The sequence below is a fragment of the Boleophthalmus pectinirostris genome, unplaced genomic scaffold (assembly GCF_026225935.1).
Source record: "Boleophthalmus pectinirostris isolate CB_2022bp ecotype Guang Dong unplaced genomic scaffold, ASM2622593v1 HiC_scaffold_16, whole genome shotgun sequence".
Taxonomy (NCBI): domain Eukaryota; kingdom Metazoa; phylum Chordata; class Actinopteri; order Gobiiformes; family Gobiidae; genus Boleophthalmus; species Boleophthalmus pectinirostris.
The window spans coordinates 26,687,578-26,706,189 of NW_026571095.1; the positions used below are offsets into that span (position 1 = coordinate 26,687,578).

Below are 18,612 nucleotides of genomic sequence, written 5' to 3' on the forward strand. Positions count from 1 at the left end.
TATGTGTTTGTATAGTGTGTATGTTTGTCTTGTGTGTCTGTATATGTTTGTATGTGTGTTTACGTTGTGTATGTGTTTGCATTGTGTGTGTTTGTGTTGTGTATTGTGTGTGTTGTGTGTTTGTCGTACAAGCAAAAATAAATAAATAAAATAAATAAATGGTTAAGCCATGTTAAAAACGGACCTGGAGTTGTGTTTTGTTTCATTCACACATTTTTAAGTCACCTTTTATGATTAGTCTGTTTGCATCTCCACCTTGTCATGAAGTGGTAGTTTTCAAGTTAACAGTTACAACTTTTACCTTTTATTTAGTAGATTTTGGCAGAAATTGTCCAAATGATTCTAGTGAAGGTGTGTGACATTTGAAAACACAGTGGAGCACTTCCTGTATTACCGCATGACATCACAAGGTGGAAAAGAGCATTTTGAGTTGTGGACATGTAGACAGACTAATAATAAAAGATGACTCAAACATGTGTGAAGGAAACAAAACACAGAGCAGGTAACAGCTTTACATCGTGGCCTAAAGCTCACAAGAGTCAGTTTTGTGTGATACAGGATCGTTTTTCGTAAACTTCAAACTTACAAAACGAAAACATACACACTTTCTGACAATCCTAATTTGAGCATCACCCCAGCGCCTCCCTCCTGACCCCCAGAGCCCCCCCCCTCCCACCAGCCGCGGGCCTTCAGCTCAACGTCGCGCGCTCTGTTTTACAAATGACAGCACATGTTTGTCTGTCACGGCCTGACCTGTGCATCTGAACGCACCCCGGTCTGAAGTGACAGAGGGGTGTCGGGAGGAAATGTCACATCACAATGAATTTACATCAACCCCCGAGTCGTGTGTCACCGCGGCGACGCTCCCAGTGAGCGATGAGAGCGGGCTGCGAGGGCCCCGTCCCACCAGCAGGGGGCCTCGGCGCAGCGGGGGAGGCGTACGGGGCGGCTGGAGACGTCAATCTTCATCAGGGCGTAATTATGACAGGGCTAATGAGCGGGAGGCTAAAGCTACACTGTTTAGGAAGTGTGTCAGCCCAGAGACATTCAAGAAAGTCGATCTGTGTCTTGATGCAAATAGACGATGAAGCAAGCCCATATTTTGTTTCACAGTGCGGTGTTAAACCTTTCTATCTTCATGAGACCGAACCAGACCAAGTTACAGGTCAGATCTGTGGAGAGGCAACTCTGCTCTCAGTCAAAATACCTGTTTTTCTATGTGTTTTTAAGCTATAAAACCACCTGTAATTGAATAAATGTAAGGTAGAGCTGTTTAATGTCACACTATGGAACATTCTAGGCAGAGCAGTGACATATCCATAGAAACAAGCATCAGAAAAGTTACATAGTGCACCTTTAATGTTCTTTCTTAGTCAAAAACAGACCTGGAGTTGTGTTTTGTTTCATTCACACATGTTTAAAACGCAAATCCTGCGTATTTAGGCTGCGTTTTTTCTTTTCTTTCAAACTGAAAACTCTCTGGTCCACCTTGTGATGTCATGTGGTGATACAGGAAGTGCCGCATTGTGTTTTTAAATTCTATACACCTTCATTAGAATCATTTGGATCATTTTAGCTTCTTTTTTTTTTTTTTTTTTCTTTATTTGAGCATAGTAAAACAAAACAACACTAACAAACAAAACAAAACAAAACAAAAACAAGGATATGTACATCTACATATTTGGGACCTGGTGAAGGATGAAGTTTAAAAAAAGCTTAAAATGTCCTTTTCAGCTTCTTCAAAAGGACAAAGGTCACTATTATCTTGAATGCTACCGCTTCATGACATCACAAGGTGGAACAGGACTGTGCCCTATGTTCCCTCATTTCTAAGGTCTTTTTTTTTTTCTGAATAAAATTAGGCCCTATGTTCCCTTATTCCCTTTATCATCAATTTACATCAGATTTTATCCACATTTCTCCCAATTTGGTCGACAATTACACCCGATTATCCAGCAGCAGGATCCTAGGTTGAAATTACTCCGAATCATCCCTTTAAATGCGGCATAAAAATAAAAATGACTTGACTTAGAGTTTAATTTTGAGAAAAATCTTAGAAATAAGATAAATCTTGGAAATAAGAGAACATAGGGCTGACCCCGGTGCACCAGAGGATTTTCAGTTTTGAAAATGTAGACAGTCTAATTATAAAAGATTAGATTTAGACTTAGACTTTATTGATCCAAGGGGAATTATTGGGACACAGTAGCTCACACATCACAAAAAAATCTAAAAACAAATAAGATATAATGACATAAATGTTAGAAATGTAACGATATCCAAATCTCTCGGGACGATATTATCACAATATACATCTCACGGTACAATATTTACTGCGATATAATTGTAGATGGACACTTTTTTGCTTTTAAAATACCTTGACAAGATTTTGGTGTGAATTATTTCCGACATAATCCCAAGAATTCAAGTAAAAAACTTATCACTTCATGTTGTCTGAGCTGAAATGAATCATGGGATATGTAGTTCCCAATGTTTACAAGCTGTTGCTACTATAAAACCATACATTTAAGCAAAGCAATGTATAATCCGATATATTGTGACAGCCCATGGTATTATTGTGAGACTTTTGACGATAAGATATCACGATATTTTGGTTATTGTTACATAACTGTCAAATCCGTCCAGAAAAACGTTCCTAGTTCCTGGTAATGATCCTTTAATGTAGCAGTTTTCTAAAATAGGCATTTTCAACATTATATTTTCTAGTTTGGGGAGTGAAATCAGTTTGTATTAACATAAGTCATGGAAATTTTTGGTTAAAAATTAAAAAAAATAACATAACATCACAAAGATGGCCTATTAACACTCATAACACTGATTTAAAGTTGAGTTTGGTTGCATAGTTTTGACCAGATTGATGTAAATAAGGTGAACAACACTGGATGTCAGAACATTAATAAGACATAATGTTGTTTACAGTGCTATGGGGTGTACACTTTATTTTATTCAAATGAGATCAGCGAACATGCAAAAATCTGTAACGTGACCTTTGAACATAGACAATGACAAATATTGTTGAGAGAAACATCCGGAGGCTAACGAATAATCACGCTAAGGTCACGGAAAGGTCACGGCTTCCTCTGAGCTCAAAGCTTTGTGCTGCTGCTGCTGACGGTACGAGCTACATGCAAACTCAGGGGGTCTAATGCAGGGGCCGTGTGTGAGGGGTGTTACTTCAGTACAGTGGTAATAATGATGAAGTTTGCTCCGCTCTTCAATGTTTCTTATGGAGTAAATTGTCAGGAGCATTGAGTAACTATCGTGCATTTTTCAGATCGGAGGGTCTTGGTCAGGAGAACCTAGCTGCAGAATCAGCTCACCATACATGATGTTTTTTTGTTTTTTTTTGTTCTCTTAAAGGTTGTATAGAGGATTTTCCAAGGAACGAGAAATCCAGCGACTGTTTGTCCTTTTTCAAATGTTGCGCATGCGTGAAACCACCCCCCCTCCCCCCACAGCTCCTACGTAGAAACGCCTCCTCCCTCCTCCTCTTTACGCCAGAAACAGGTTTGTTTACAGCCGGTGCTGCACATGACTTGTAAACAACTAACTACAGTGTTGGTTAGGCAAGACGGAGAAGTGAGGAGCGGGGGGAGCGGGGGCGCGGAGATTCCGTGCCCGGAGAAGTGAGGAGCAGGGGGAAGAGCGGAACGGGCAGCGGGGACAGGAGCAGGAAAGGGGTGCAGAGAAGGTTGCGCGGAGATTCAGTGCGAATGAACTAGCTACAACACGCAGCAGCAAGCGGACTCTTTCTTTGCCTTGAAAATTACGTTTTCAGACATAGGATATCGCTTTCGTGTCCTGAAAAACGTTTGTCTAGCTCTTGGAAATAAAGTACGTTTTCATAATAAGCAGAAGTTTCCTGTCCAGGAGTAATTTGGCGACCAGTGCGTCAGTCTTTAGACCCTGCGTCTGCTTCAGTCGCGCCATCGCTGGAATGAATCTTCAAGAATCACCTTAGTTTGGCTTCGCTGCTTTTCCCCTTGTCTTCTTCTTTCAGCGACCTCAAAAACAGACTTTCTTTTGCGGCTAACTGCTCCTGGATTCTTGTCGCCATTGCAACAAACTTTGTGCGAACTGCGAGGAAGATATAGGTCAAAAAAAGCCGCTAAGAACTGTTGCGTTGGTGGAGTAAACAGCGTCTGTGCGTCTTGCGTCTGTGGACTGCGTGACAGGCGTACGTAAACCACGTACCGGCGGCGCGCAGGCAAGTCAGTTACGCTAGAAACGTAGGGAGATTGATTGACAGCCTGTCAGCTAACAGATAACGAGGCAGTGTCGTTATCTATTGGCAAATGTTTAGCCCCACCACGTCCAGAGTTGATGAATTTTTATTCTCTTTTTTTTTGGTCATCATAATTACAAGGCTACTGCATCTCTATAATGCTATCATTGACAACTTGAAACAAAAAAAATCCTCCATACAACCTTTAATATTATTCAAATGACACTAAGGAATAGACTCAATACCGATTCTAATACTCCAAGACGACAATAAAAAAACACCCTTAGAATATCATTTTCAACATTAAATCATAGTCCTTTCTTCTTCTTGCCAGGCTAGTGCCACCTACTGCCTTCACTCAGTTTCATTTCTCTCCAGTGACTAGGTCAGGAATCAGAATTGGAATCAGAATACACTAGACGCTTTGCCAATTCAGCGAAGAGCCGTACATTCTGTGTTGTCAATGATTCCCGAGATTTAAAGCTGGAATAAAGAGAATGTATGGTGAAGGGGAAAAACATTATTGCCCTTCTTCCTATGGGATTTGGGAAAGGCTTAATATACCAGTTAGCCCCGTTAGTGGTGCATAACATACATCACTACCAAATAGCAGCGATTGGTTAAATAAAAAAAGTACCCGCCTACTGTCGAGCGAACAAAATCTAATGCTGCGAGGTCAGACGGTTTCCTCGAAGAATCAGGCTAGTCTTATTCCCCTAAATAGTTTCATTTGGTCTTCAGATAATTTATGTTATTAGGAATTTGTTTTCATAGCTGACAGTTTCGATTGCTCACTGTTGCTATGACGTGTCCGGTCAGCTGATTTAAACAGGTTTTGGCGCTGTCTTCCTACCGGTGGAGGCAGGACAACAGCGCCAACTGCAGTCCGACTTCCTCAGGACAGTATCCCAGGTGTGTGCTGGATTAAAGAGGCAATCGAAATATGGAAACGTGCCCATTTGACTATCAATCAGGACGAGGGGGCTTTTTTTACTGTCACACACCTGGGATCGTGTCCTGAGGAAGTCGGACTGCAGATGGCGCTGTCATCCTGCCTCCACCGGTAGGAAGACAGCGCCAAGACCCGTATAAATCAGCTGACCGGACACGACACAGCAACATCACCACTCTGAGGAAGAAGTGAGCAACTGAAAAAAGAACCTAACATACATGTGGTTTTATATCTGTGTAATCCCTCAGTGGTCCAGGTAGGTTCCAGAGTAGACTTTGTGCTGTTATATTTGTTTTGATACAGCTCATTTCTGTCCTGTAACTGTGACGTTTTTAGTATCTTCACCTGCTCAAATGAGTGTCTAGTTTCGATACCAGTTTTTGTATCGATTAGTATCTGATTTTCGATACTTTTGACAACACTACCTCCAAATATTACTCATGTTGGTGTAGGATTTATTTTCCTTGTTCCTTATAATATTGAATGGAACTACTTTTGGGGCGTAATGATACAGTTGTGTGAGAAGGTCAAAAAAAAAACTGTCGAGTGGGCTGTTAATAAATAATAGATAATAAAAAATCTGGTGGTCTTAATTCACATCCACAACCTACTTGATTTTCCGTAACTCTTTGAAACAAGTGTTAAAGTAAAATCGCCGATGTTGTGTGTGTGTGTGTGTGTGTGTGTGTGGGTCCAAGTGTCCTGACAGATTCGCAATGAGGATGCTGTTGTTTGCAGGAGCAGTATGTCTTCATCCACGACGCCATCTTGGAGGCCTGTCTGTGTGGAGACACCACCATCCCGGCCAGTCAGCTCCGCTCTGTGTACTACGACATGAACCGCCTGGACCCTCAGACCAACTCCAGCCCCATCAAGGAGGAGTTCAGGGTAAGGAGGCTCGCAGGGACAAAACTCAGTGCAGTTCCTTTAGGGTTTACTGTACAAAGGTGATATAATTCATAATGATATTTGTCATGGGACAGATAATATCCTAAACACAACCTTCTAGCATCAGTTGATACCTTTTAAGTGATAGCTTGATAGCACTCTGTCACTCTACTTAGACCAGGGGTGTCAAACTCATTTTGGTCTGGGGGCCACATCCAACCAACTTTGATCCCAAAGGGGCTGGATCAGAAAACTCACGGCATATATACCCCAAAAATAGTAGTAAGTTCAAATATTTGTGCGGAGAAACACAAATCTATTACAGAAATCTTTTTTAATTGATGAACTCTTTCTTTTACAAAATATTATAATATTATGAACAACCTGAAACTTTAAGAAAAATGCAATTTCAACACAATGTTTTAACATGAACTTGTATGCAAATAGGAATAAGTAAATTTTTCTTGGAAAATCCTGCACTCGGCTCCACTTTTCTCATTTTTGACATTTTTTTGATGAGGGTGTCACGGTCAACAGTCAAAACGATCGTCCTTTAAGAGCGTTTGGAAAGAGACAAGTCTTCATTTGTGCTGCTCTGGTGGGAGGAGCCACGTACAGAGGCGCTGGAGACGCACCGCAGAAAATTACCAATATTTTAATAGAAAATATAATTAACATATTTTAGTAGAAAATCAGCCGAGGGCCAGATTAAAGGTCTTGGAGGGTCGGATCCAGCCCCCGGGCCACATGTTTGACACCCCTGAGTTAGACTCTAATCTTTGTTTTAACACAGTGTGACCATAAAGAACTGTTTTACCTGTAATTACAACAGGTGAGCTCTTAAACAATTTCCTCTCAGATTACATTAGTCACAGTCTTGGATTAAAAAGTTAAAAAATCAAACACCAAGCACAATCATGAGCGCTCGTATTATTCATAGTCTTTTGTTAATGTGTTGTTAAACCCATTTAGTATTTTATTTTTATATTAAAACTTAACCCGCTGTGTTTCCTAGTGTTTGTATTGTTCTCGTGCAGGGGTCTCCAACCTTTTTCCTCGGGTGAGCTGCCTTTACGAAACAAAAATTCCAGAGAGCTACTTATTTTAACAGTCAAAAGAAATAAAGTATAAGATTTAGATGAGGTACAGTTGGGTAAAACATAAACCATTGTTACGTTTGGACATTTTTTGTTTTCCCACCCGTTTTTTATTGTCTATATTTTTGTAGCATTTTTCCCTAGTTTTGTTTTTGACCTGGTGGGACCGGCTGTCCTGTTTTCGCTTTGCTCTTGGGTTTAGGTTGTTAAGTTGGGTTTTTTTCGTCTTTAGTTACGGGTGCTGGCACTACGGCCCTGTATAGTTTGGCCGGCTCGGGCACGGGTTTTATTTATTTATTTATTTATTTATTTGAGACAGGGACAGCACACAATTTTTACATTAACCTTGACAGGAGACATGCATTGTACCAGGTTGTACCATCAGTGGGTTAAGTGGTTAAGGGTTTTTTTGGGGGTTTCAAGACATCTACAACAACAACAAAAAAAAAAAAACAAAACTCTAATCTTTAATTTGGTTTCCGTGTCCTTCTTAAATATGTTGGGACTCATCTTTTTGGGTCGTAACATTATTTATTTATGAGTGCACAAAGTCAGACATCAAAATTATAGATTTACAATAATAATATGCATTTCATTCAGCAAATTTGAGTTATTCAGGACAATACGTGTAATTCAGAAATCCTTTGGCGAGCTACTTGAAAGAGGATTTTCAAATAAAGCTCAAATTAAAGTCTAACTTGAGTAACAGAGCTTCAGACAGAGTGGTGCCTCTATTCAGCAGGGAAAGTTGATGGCATCAGCGGCAAAGTATCAATAGTTAATGTAGCCTTGGTATCAGAAAGTATACTCAAAACTACCACACAAAATGCTCATTACAGATTTTAATTCTTTGTGCAGACCCTGAACATGGTGACTCCCACGTTGAGAGTGGAGGACTGCAGCATCGCCCTGTTGCCGAGGAACCATGAGAAGAACCGGTGCATGGACGTGCTTCCTCCAGACCGCTGCCTCCCCTTCCTCATCACCATCGACGGGGAGAGCTCCAACTACATCAACGCCGCGCTCATGGACGTAAGGCACCCACATTGTACTGTCAAAAAGTTTGGACACACTTTTTCATTCATGTTTTTACGTGTCTTCTTTATACATATTGTAGACTCTCAGTGAAAACTAGACAAAACTATGAATGAACATGTATGGAATGTAGTAAACAAAAAATAGCTGGTTTTATATTTTAAACCTATCCTTGCTTTGGTCACTGGTCACTTTAGTTCACTTATTATTTGTTTTCTTTACTACATTATTCCATAAATCTAGCTTCATATATTTGGTGTCTTCTGTATGTGCCTAAAATGTCGACAGTCGCAAACATTAAAAAAAAAAAAAAACATTGTAAAAGAAGGTGTGTCCAGACTTTTGACTAGTATTGTATTTAATAACAATAGCTTTATTTAGTTGAATAGTTATATAACAGGTTTACATTGTCTTATAAGTATTGCTTCATTAGGTGGGATAGTACCTGGGGTGAATATTTGTCATAGTTTTACACCCAGAAGAAAAGAAATGAAACTAGAGCTGAGTTATAAAAAAGTAATGCCTCTATGTGTGATTTTTGTTTTATAAGAGCTGCTCAGGAAATGGCATGAATAATTTCATAATTCTATGCAACAGTCAAGACACTTTTAGTTTATTCAGCTGTTGGTTTTATGGCTAAAAAATGACTTGCTGTCATTTAATGCCATACTGTGGAACCTTCTAGGCCAGACCTGGGCATTGTACAGCTTCCAGGTCATGTACAGCTTTTTGATTGACTCCGATCTGCCTGTTTAAGATAATTTGGAATTACAAAATAAACATATTTTATAATTTTACCTCATGCATGGACTAAAGCTGCATTGCGTTTATTTGATAGGTGTTTTTTAAATGACATTTTTTGTAAGGCAGCCCCACTTTTTCATTACTTAGTAGGGCTGGGTATCATTAAAAAGTTGCCAATACAATACATACCTCGATACATAGGCCACGGTACGATACATATCTCGATACAGTGCAGTTGCGATTTGATACGATATATTTTTAATCAATCTGATACGGTTTAATAAAAATAATGGTTAAATCATGTCTGTGATACTAAAAGTCTTTGTTAAATCACGTCTTGTGCAAAGTTCATTTGAAACACACACATTTTAATCATCAAAACAGTGAAAATGTCAAATGTGTCGCATGAATGAGTTTCTTTCCTCTAAACAAGCAACAAAACTGTAGTGCTGTAACAAAATAACTGAGTAAATTATACCAAAAAATACTCTTGGCAATATATCGATACAGCAGCCCATGATATCGATACTGTATCATCACATTAGGTGATACGATATATCGATATTTCAATATTTTTGCACACCTCTATTGCTTAGTCATAACCAGCTCTTTCCAGTCTTACCAGCTCGTCAAAACAATGTTATTTACTGCTTTTCATAAAGAAATACAATTAATATTATGCAGAATTGAGCCCTCAACAATATTTTCTGTTTCTCATGTGGCCCCATGGAAAACATAATTGCCCACCCCTGATCTAGAGAGAGCATTATCTCCATGGAGACTAGCAAGTGGCAGTCTTTCCACCTGAAAAGTTACATACTGCACCTTTATCCTGGGCTCAATCTTTCTTTAATCAAACGGCAAAGAGCTGAAGCGGTTGCCCAGGTTACCCAGGTCACCTTCGAGTGCGTCCGTCCATTCACACCTTGTAATATAATAAAAGCCGCTGTACCAGACCGGACCATGCCAGTCAAAGTTAGTCCAAGGGCTAAATCTGACCCTCGGCTGGCGACTCTCCCTCTACATGAATCATCCATTAGAGCAGAGCGCACAGGTTAAAGCGTACACATTTGCAGCGAATGTCATCTGGGCCTGTGATGCTATCTGTAGGCACCTCTCTGTCTGAAGCTCTGTTAGATTTTAATCTGATCTTTGTTTTACCTCAATCTGACCAGAAAGAACTGACTTCGCTGGAACTAAAGCGTGTGGGATGTAGGGACGTAAAAAAAAACAGAAATATCGTGATATCGTATCGTCAAAAGTCTCACAATAACATTGTGGGACTGTCACAATACATCGACTTACAAGTTCCTTTGCTTAAATACTTTTTTTTATAGTAGCAGTAGCTTATAAACATAGGGAACTACATATCCCATGATTCATTTCATCTCAGACAACATGAATTTATGTTTTTTACTTGAATTCTTAGGGTTATGACAGAAATAATTCACACCAAAATCTTGTCAATGTATTTTAAAAGCAAAAAAGTGTCCTATCTACAATTATATCAGCCTCTCCAAAATATCGCAATAAATATCGCTCCGTGAGATGCATATCGTGATAATATCGTACCGAGAGATTTGGATATTGTTACATCTCTAGTAAACACAACTCATATTGATCACAGACTCACAAAAATGTATTAATTATAAGATTAAATCCATCAGGTTTTCTTTTTTTTGGAGTTTTCAGACTTCTTAAAACTATTTCAACAGTGTTTGCTCATGTACGCACTGTCACCATGGTAACTACTGAACATTCCACCATAGAGATACATGTAGCGGCTCGCGACATCACTGCAACGTATTAATAGGGCTCATTTGGGGGAGTTCTTTTTAGGTGTGTCTGAATGTGATGTAAACGAAGCTCTGCACTCTTGTGTGTTTTCCAGAGTTATAAGCAGCCGTCGGCGTTCATCGTGACCCAACATCCTCTACCAAACACGGTCAAAGACTTCTGGAGACTGGTCCTGGACTACCACTGCACCTCCATAGTCATGCTCAATGATGTCGACCCAGCACAGGTAAAAACTACTGCATTTTAAACAGTCTTCAGCCCAAGATGGTTCTGAAGCTATTCAGCAAAGATTCATTTCTGACCCATGAATGTGACTTTTTTAGCGTCAATACTTGCTCAAGCGAGTGCTGTATTTTTTGGACTAAAAGGCATGCTTAAAATTCTTTAATTTTCTCAAAAATCAACAGTGCGCCTTATAATCCGGTGCGCCTTATGTGTTAATTTTGGTTGTGCTTACTGACTTTGAACCGATTTTATGTGGTACACAGCCCTCTAAAATCTATCAAAATGTACGACAAAAAGTACGACTTCAGTAACTACGAAGCCGTACCGCTTGATGGATTGTTGGAGCATTAGGGGTACTGTAGTCAGGAGCCTTGCAGAGTAAAGGGCAAAGTATAGTTCTGCTTTGAGTCAGTGCACACTGCCGCCGTCGCCTTGTCTCCATCATTTTTGATTTATGGATCTGCATTGAGGTCTATGTGCCGCAAAGTAATTCACCGCCACAACGCCAGGAGGCTGTGATTTTAAAATGGCATTCATGTAAAACAGGAGTCAGCTACCTTAAATACTCAAACAGCCATTTGGACCATGTCCTATAGAAAATAAAACCACAGAACCACAAAACCCTTTCACCATCATCAGCAGCACCTCCTCTGTCACAAAGAGAACACACATATTCCACGGAGTCGTGTCCTTTAGTCCAACAGAAGCTGAACCACATCTGCACACAAGAAACAAGCTGTTTTTTCAGCAAATGAGCCATGTGGTTTTAAGTTTTGTTTCTGTAAAACATAAACAAATGTGCGCAAAGCTTCATTAAACACATTATTACTCAATGTATATTTGAGACCTCCATGTAGGAAATAAAAAACAAACTTAAATTATCCAACCACATTCACATTCATAATACACATTCACCAAGACAGGGAGGCAACACCGGGCAAATTACGCCAATGGATCATGGATGCCTGGGCTAAGGGATCAGTCTCAAGTGTCGTCCATGTTTTTTGCTTAATTCATCTTATAATCCGATGAACCTTATAGTCCAAAAAATACAGTATCTAGTTTTGATACTAGTTTTAGTGTCTGATTTTCGATATTTTTGACAACCCCAGTGTGAAATAACTGCCTCTATGTTGTTGTAATAGAAAGGAAGCAATATGCCAAGTGGTATTCATACATTTTTTATATCGCCTTTGGTCTTGGTTACACTGTGCACCTTAAGCACGCTTTAGGGCTTTAAAAAATACATTTGTTTTATATAGAAATAAACCTGTCCAAGGATTGCAAAATGGAATACATCTTTGCAACTTATTTGTGGAAATTTACTCAAAGCAATATACTCCAAACTATGAAACAATGTCTTTCATAAAGTGCAGCCGCGGAGACGGACTAGCGGAGCTCCAGGTTTCTCAGCCCTCAGGCTCTGTCATCATACCCAGGGATCAAAGCCTGAAGCTGGGTTAGTCTCCCACCACTCTCCCCTCTCTCCCCCGCGTATGTCTGTCTGTCTGCGTGGATGGAGAGACGGAGGGGATGGAGGGATAGAATAGTCCTTTCATTCATTATTCTGACTGTAGAGAGTATAGACACACAGGTGCTATGGGAGGTGCACCAGCCACTCCAGCTCCACGTCTGTTGAGTTTGTCTGGTTTTGACTCTCAAGCACGGAAACATTTTGGAATAATTTGTGTAAAAATGTGGACATAACTTGGCGGTAATGAAGAATAATAATGTCAGTCTTCCAGGTAGGTCCCATAGCAAGAGGAAATTGAAGTATTTAGAGTGAATAGTTGTCAAAAGTATAAAAAATCTGATACTAATTGATACTAAAACCAGTATAGAAACTAGATACTCATTTGAACAGGTATCAATACTAAAAAAGTCACATTCAGAGGACAGAAATTAACCTTTCCTGAAGCTTTAGAATGATCTTGAGCTGTATCAGAACAAGTATAAGAGCACATAGACAAGTAAACACCCATGGACCACTATGAAACCTACTTGGACCACTGAAGAATTACACAGATATAAAACCACATGGTGACATAAAAGCAATTACAATAAGTTAATGTGAAAATCTCATTGTATTGTGTTTTAAAAAGTGTTTTATTGTCACCATGGTATCAGAATCGGTATTGACTATCAAGCCTGTTCCTCTGAATTGCATTGATTTTAGTATTGTGCAACATTAGTGCATAAATTTCAACACTCATCTAAGTCGCAGTGACTCACCACAGCCTGTCAGAACTGAAGAAGCTACTTGGACAGTGACGAAACATAGTTATATCTTAAAACTTTAGTCCAGCTGACAGTGTTGTAGAAGTTTTCAGCTTGTCCAAGAAACGGTGGAAGCGAAAGGCTGGAGACCAACTGGATGTCTTAAGCAGGAGAGGTTTATTTACCGTCAATAATACTTGAAAAGTCAACATAGTGTGATTTCAAAAGTGAACATAGTGTGATCTTTGAGTGTTCAAGCCCCTTGACTCTGCTTCTGAAGGAGGAGGTTTATAAAGCAAGTGTGGTAAGATTATGAAGGCCAACAGGCACCAGTTAGTCAGAAATATGTCACAATTTAGATAATGGTATGTCAAGGGAAGATCATGGTGTAAATAAAGCTTTTGTGAGTCAATGTTAAACTGAGAGAAGATAAATTACTTAAATTCTCTTACAGTCAGAATGCATTTTTTTTTTTTTTTTTTTGCAATGAATAATATTTACTGTGTCAAAAATGTGATACTAATCGGTATTAAAATGTCAATATATCAAAGTGGTATCAATATCGGTGTTGAGTATCGAGTCTATTCCTTAGTATCTAAATTGAGTTTGAAATTTTTGTATTGTGACAGTAATAGTGCTAAAATGTAAAATGAACTCTCTAAGGCCAGTCAAAAATAATATTTGCTGCCTAATCTTAACCCCAAAACATGCACTGAATAATTCATTGTCAAAGGTATGAGACCCATAGTTGATAAGATAAAGTAGTAACATAAATAAATATAAGAAAATAATAAAATAAGGTTTCAGCAAGCGTTCCATTCCTAGGATCACCACAACAAATCTCCAGCTATTTACGTATTGATATGTGTGTGTAGAGCAGCAAAAACACCCTCAACAGTGTCCTGACAAGTTTCTCAAGCAGCAGTATTAGCATGTTGTCCAACATTCAAATTCTCATCATGTAGTTTTTGTTTGCTCAACTCTCCTCCTACACACCATAGGGGAGCAGGCGATTTACAGTTCCCTCTGAGTCCCATAGGAGGCGCCGCTCCACGTGTGACCCATATGAACTGAGCAGCACATGGCCAACACAGCTGCCCACCACAGCGCCATCTGTCTCCTTTCACCGGGATTATCTCCGCTCACTGTTGACAGAGCTGGGGACAGTTGGAATTAAGAGACTGCACCACCAGCACGAATTCATATGACAAATGAATTATATAAATCTATAGGACAAATACACATAGATATAGATATTTGTGCTAGTAAATAGTACAAATCTGCTGTGTACTGGAGAAATAGTTGTACTTTTTCTTTTCTTTATCAATCAATTTAGTATTATAATGTTGCTCTTGAATACAATATTGGACAATTTACCCTAAATAAGCATCTGTTTAAGTGAAAAACTACTACTAAACTACTTTTATCCAATCAGAGACAAACTTTTTTTTTTTTTTTTTATTAAGTTTCGTCAAAAAGCCTTAGTCAGATCACTCTTCTTGCTTTGGACCACACTGTGAAGTATGAAACTGTTAGGCCTGTCACAATAACAAATTCTGAAGTGTGATACATTGCTGAAATAAATAAAGATGATAATATACCAAACTATGAAGCAGAATTACACCCCCCCCCCAAAAAAAAATTATTTAAATTTACAGTATAAATATTGTTGAGCTGCAATTAATAAACAGCAGATTGCAACACTTACGTATATAATTTTAGTTCATAATTCAGTCTTCTTCAGCTCAAATTTTATACTGCATCATACTGCAAAAAAATAAATAAAAATAAAAAATTCCAACTTCAAAGAAAAGGTACACACGATAAATATTGACCCCTAAAATTATTATTCCATTTGTCGTATATTGAACGATAAGTTGATATAGTATTTATTGTTATTCTGCCTCCACTAGTGTTTAGGAACTAGTGTTACAGATAGTGAACACTTTCTCCAATAAACACTCAGGAAGCTTCTTGCTGTTTTGGACATTTACTGAAGAGTTGATTGTAAAACTGTAACATACAAACAAATAAATGCATATTACAATTATGTTTTCACATTTAAACAAACATATATTAAGTAGAGCGACATAAAACAATGTAGAGCAGCTTAATAATTCAATATATGCATAACAATAACGAATAACAATAGCTGGACTTCATAAAAATGTCTATAAAACAAGCAATTAGCATCATGCTAACATTAATGGAAATTTCCATAGACATGCTAGTGCTATTAGCATGTTATATTTTAGCTGGTAATTTCAAACTATAAAATAACTTAAAGTGCTACACAAGAGTAAATTAACATTACAGTATTTACAGACAGATATTTTCATGGGGCTAAAAGACAGTTTACAGGAATTAAACACTGGCAAGAACAGTTGAAAAGCTAAGGTAACTCAGAGTAGACAAAACAGATAAACTCAAAACAGAAATATTCTCCACTGGGGACAGAACAAAAAACAGTTGTAGGATTAATTAGAAAAACCATTACAACATATAAAGATAAAAACAATATGCCGCGTAAAAGTACTGTTAGCGTCTCTACTTCCTGTCCAGTTGTGTATCTATGGTGTTTTTGCTGACTCATATTAAAATGAACAGAGAATTGTGGGTGGATTTCATTGACAACATGTTGAAAACTACATAATTAAACTGAATACTGCAATGGAGGACACTTCTGGTTTTAGAAAGGTACAAGTTTGTGTCTCAGTGCTAAGAATAATGCTAATTTTGAGTCATAAGTATTAAAAACGACACAATTAAAATGAATACTTCAGTGGAGGACATTTCTGTTTTAGAAAAGTAGAAGTTTGTGTTTCAATGCAAATTCTGAGGCATAATCAGTATTAAAAACTATACAATTAAAATGAATACTTCAGTGGAGGACATTTCTGTTTTAGAAAAGTAGAAGTTTGTGTTTCAATGCAAATTCTGAGGCATAATCAGTATTAAAAACTATACAATTAAAATGAATACTTCAGTGGAGGACATTTCCGTTTTTAGAAAGGCAGAAGTTTGTGTCTCAATGCAAATTTTAAGGCATAGACTGAAGTTTTCTAGACATAAAAACAACGGGGTAGTCTTTACTTTAATCAATTTTAGTAGGTTGTTTATTTTATATTTTCTGATTTTAATAAAAGTGACCGTTATCTTCGAGGCACAGTGAGCGAGCCGGCATGCCAATAAGCCAAATACAGTGTCAAACTTTTCACTGTCGAACTTTTAAGTAGCTCTACTGCTTATTATTTCATTACATGGTTATTTATTCAATACGTCCCATTAAGATGCACATAGCCGGCCTCATGCGCAGTCAGAGGCTTTAATAATCTGGTTCAGCTCAGTGCTCATTGATTACACAGGGAGACCCCCGCTGAGAGCACATCTGTGTATGACTCTGGTCTATCACAAAGTCTGTGTACGCGTTTGTCTCCACATCCAAGGCGTTTAAAGAGACGCGCCGCTTTTCAATGATCTACTTAAAGGAACTATATGTAGCCCTGGCCTCTTAACACTTAAAAAAAAATGGATTACAATTAGGGCTGGGTATCATTAAGACGTTGCCAATACAATACATACATCAATACATAGGCCACGATACAAAACATATCTCGATACAGTGAGCTTTCGATTCAGTACGTATATTTCAAATCAATTCAATACGGTTTCAATAAAAAATAAAGGCTAATTCATGGCTGTGATACTAAAAGTCTTTCTTGTGCAAAGTTAATATGAAACACAAACCTTTTAATCCTCAAAACAGTGAAAATGTCAAATATTTTACATAAACAAGTTTCCTTCCTCTAAACAAGCAACAAAGCTTTAGCACTGCAACAAAATAATTTAGTAAATAATACCAAAAAATACTCTTAGTGATGTATTGATACAGCAGCCCACAATATCGATACTGTACCATAAGATTAAACAATCGATATTTCAATATCATTGCACACCCCTAATTACAGTCACAACTGAATTTGGTTTGGTGCGTCGTGTCCAATGTTTTTGTAATCAAGAATAAATCAGTATTACAGTATTTATCAGTAAAAGCTATTTGATTTGAAGAAGTAAACGGTAAATGGAGCGCTCGCTGGATCACCGCTGAAGTAAAATAATAAGAGATCAGGTGCTCTTTGGAGATCCCAAGTGGGCAAATGACTTACTGGATGAAAAAAAAGGAGATTGATTTGAGTTGATGGTGATGCTAAGGACTAAATACCTTTGTAAAACGAGAGAAGAGAATGTCATTTTCAACATTAAATCATTAAATCATGGTACTTTCTTTTATATTACGATGTGGTCGTCCTGGTCTTTGTGCTCTTATACTTATTATGATACAACTCAAGATCATTCTAACGCTTCATTTCTGTTCTGTGAATGTGACTTTTTTAGTACCGATATTTGTTCAAATTGTTTTAGTAACTTTCTTTGTATTTCTCGATAGTTATTCTGCTAAAAAAGGCTCATATTACGCTATTTTCCGATCTAGTATAATGTTCTTTCCTCAGCAAAAACATACCTGGATTTGTGTTTTGTTTCTTTTTACACATGTTTAACCCTGTAAATTTAGAAAACACTCTGGTCCACCTTGTGATGTCACACGTTAATACAGGAAGCGCTCCATTATGTTTTTAAACTCCAAGCACCTTCACTAAAATCATTCGTATAATTTCTGGCCTGGAATTGCCAATTTCTACTGAACAAAACGTAAAAGTTAGCTGTTAATTTTAAAACTACCTCTGTGTGACATTGCAAGGTGAAACAAATACAACTGCAGGTCTGTTTTTGAGGAGGTAACAACATTCTAACATGACTTAAAGGTTGTATGGAGGATTTATTTATTTTTAGTTTCAAATTGTCAGTGAAAGTTTAAAATACCATCACAGAGACGCAGCAGCCTTGTAATTATGATGACCAAAAAAAAAAAAGAATGAAAATCTATCAACTGTGGACGTGTTGAGGCCAGATAAACATCAGCCAATAGAAAACGAGGCTACCTCATTTTCTATTGGCTGTTAGATCGTCAATCAAACTCCCTACATTTCTAGTGTGACTGACTCGCCAGCGCACGGGGATTATGCGGTTTATGCAGCGGTTCTTAGGTGCTTTTTTAAACTGTCGCTTCCTCGTAGTTCGCACAAAGTTTGTCGTGACGGCGGACGAGAATCCACGACCAGTTCGCTGCAAAAGAAAGTCAGTTTTTGAGGTCGCTGAAAGAAGGAGAGAAGGGGAAAAGGAGCGAAGCCAAACTGAGGTGATTCTTGGAGATCTCTTCCAACGACTGTGCGAATAAAGCAGATGAAAAGTCTAAAAACTGATGTGTCGATCGCTAAATTATTTCTAGACAGGTCACTTCAACAGTAATTTTGAACACGCACTGGATGTAAACAAATGTGATTTCTAGAGTA

The 18,612-nt window shown here is 38.2% G+C and overlaps 1 protein-coding gene across 1 annotated transcript in view; it reads left to right on the forward strand.

Annotated features, from left to right (window-relative positions):
- The window catches only part of LOC110153462 (protein tyrosine phosphatase receptor type M), a 583,698-nt gene that overhangs the window by 554,137 nt on the left and 10,949 nt on the right, over positions 1-18,612 (forward strand). The window contains exons 28-30 of the mRNA XM_055151363.1: positions 5,937-6,086; positions 8,042-8,215; positions 10,854-10,985. Coding sequence (XP_055007338.1) covers positions 5,937-6,086; positions 8,042-8,215; positions 10,854-10,985 — 456 coding nt within the window. The remainder of the gene's footprint in view (positions 1-5,936; positions 6,087-8,041; positions 8,216-10,853; positions 10,986-18,612) is intronic.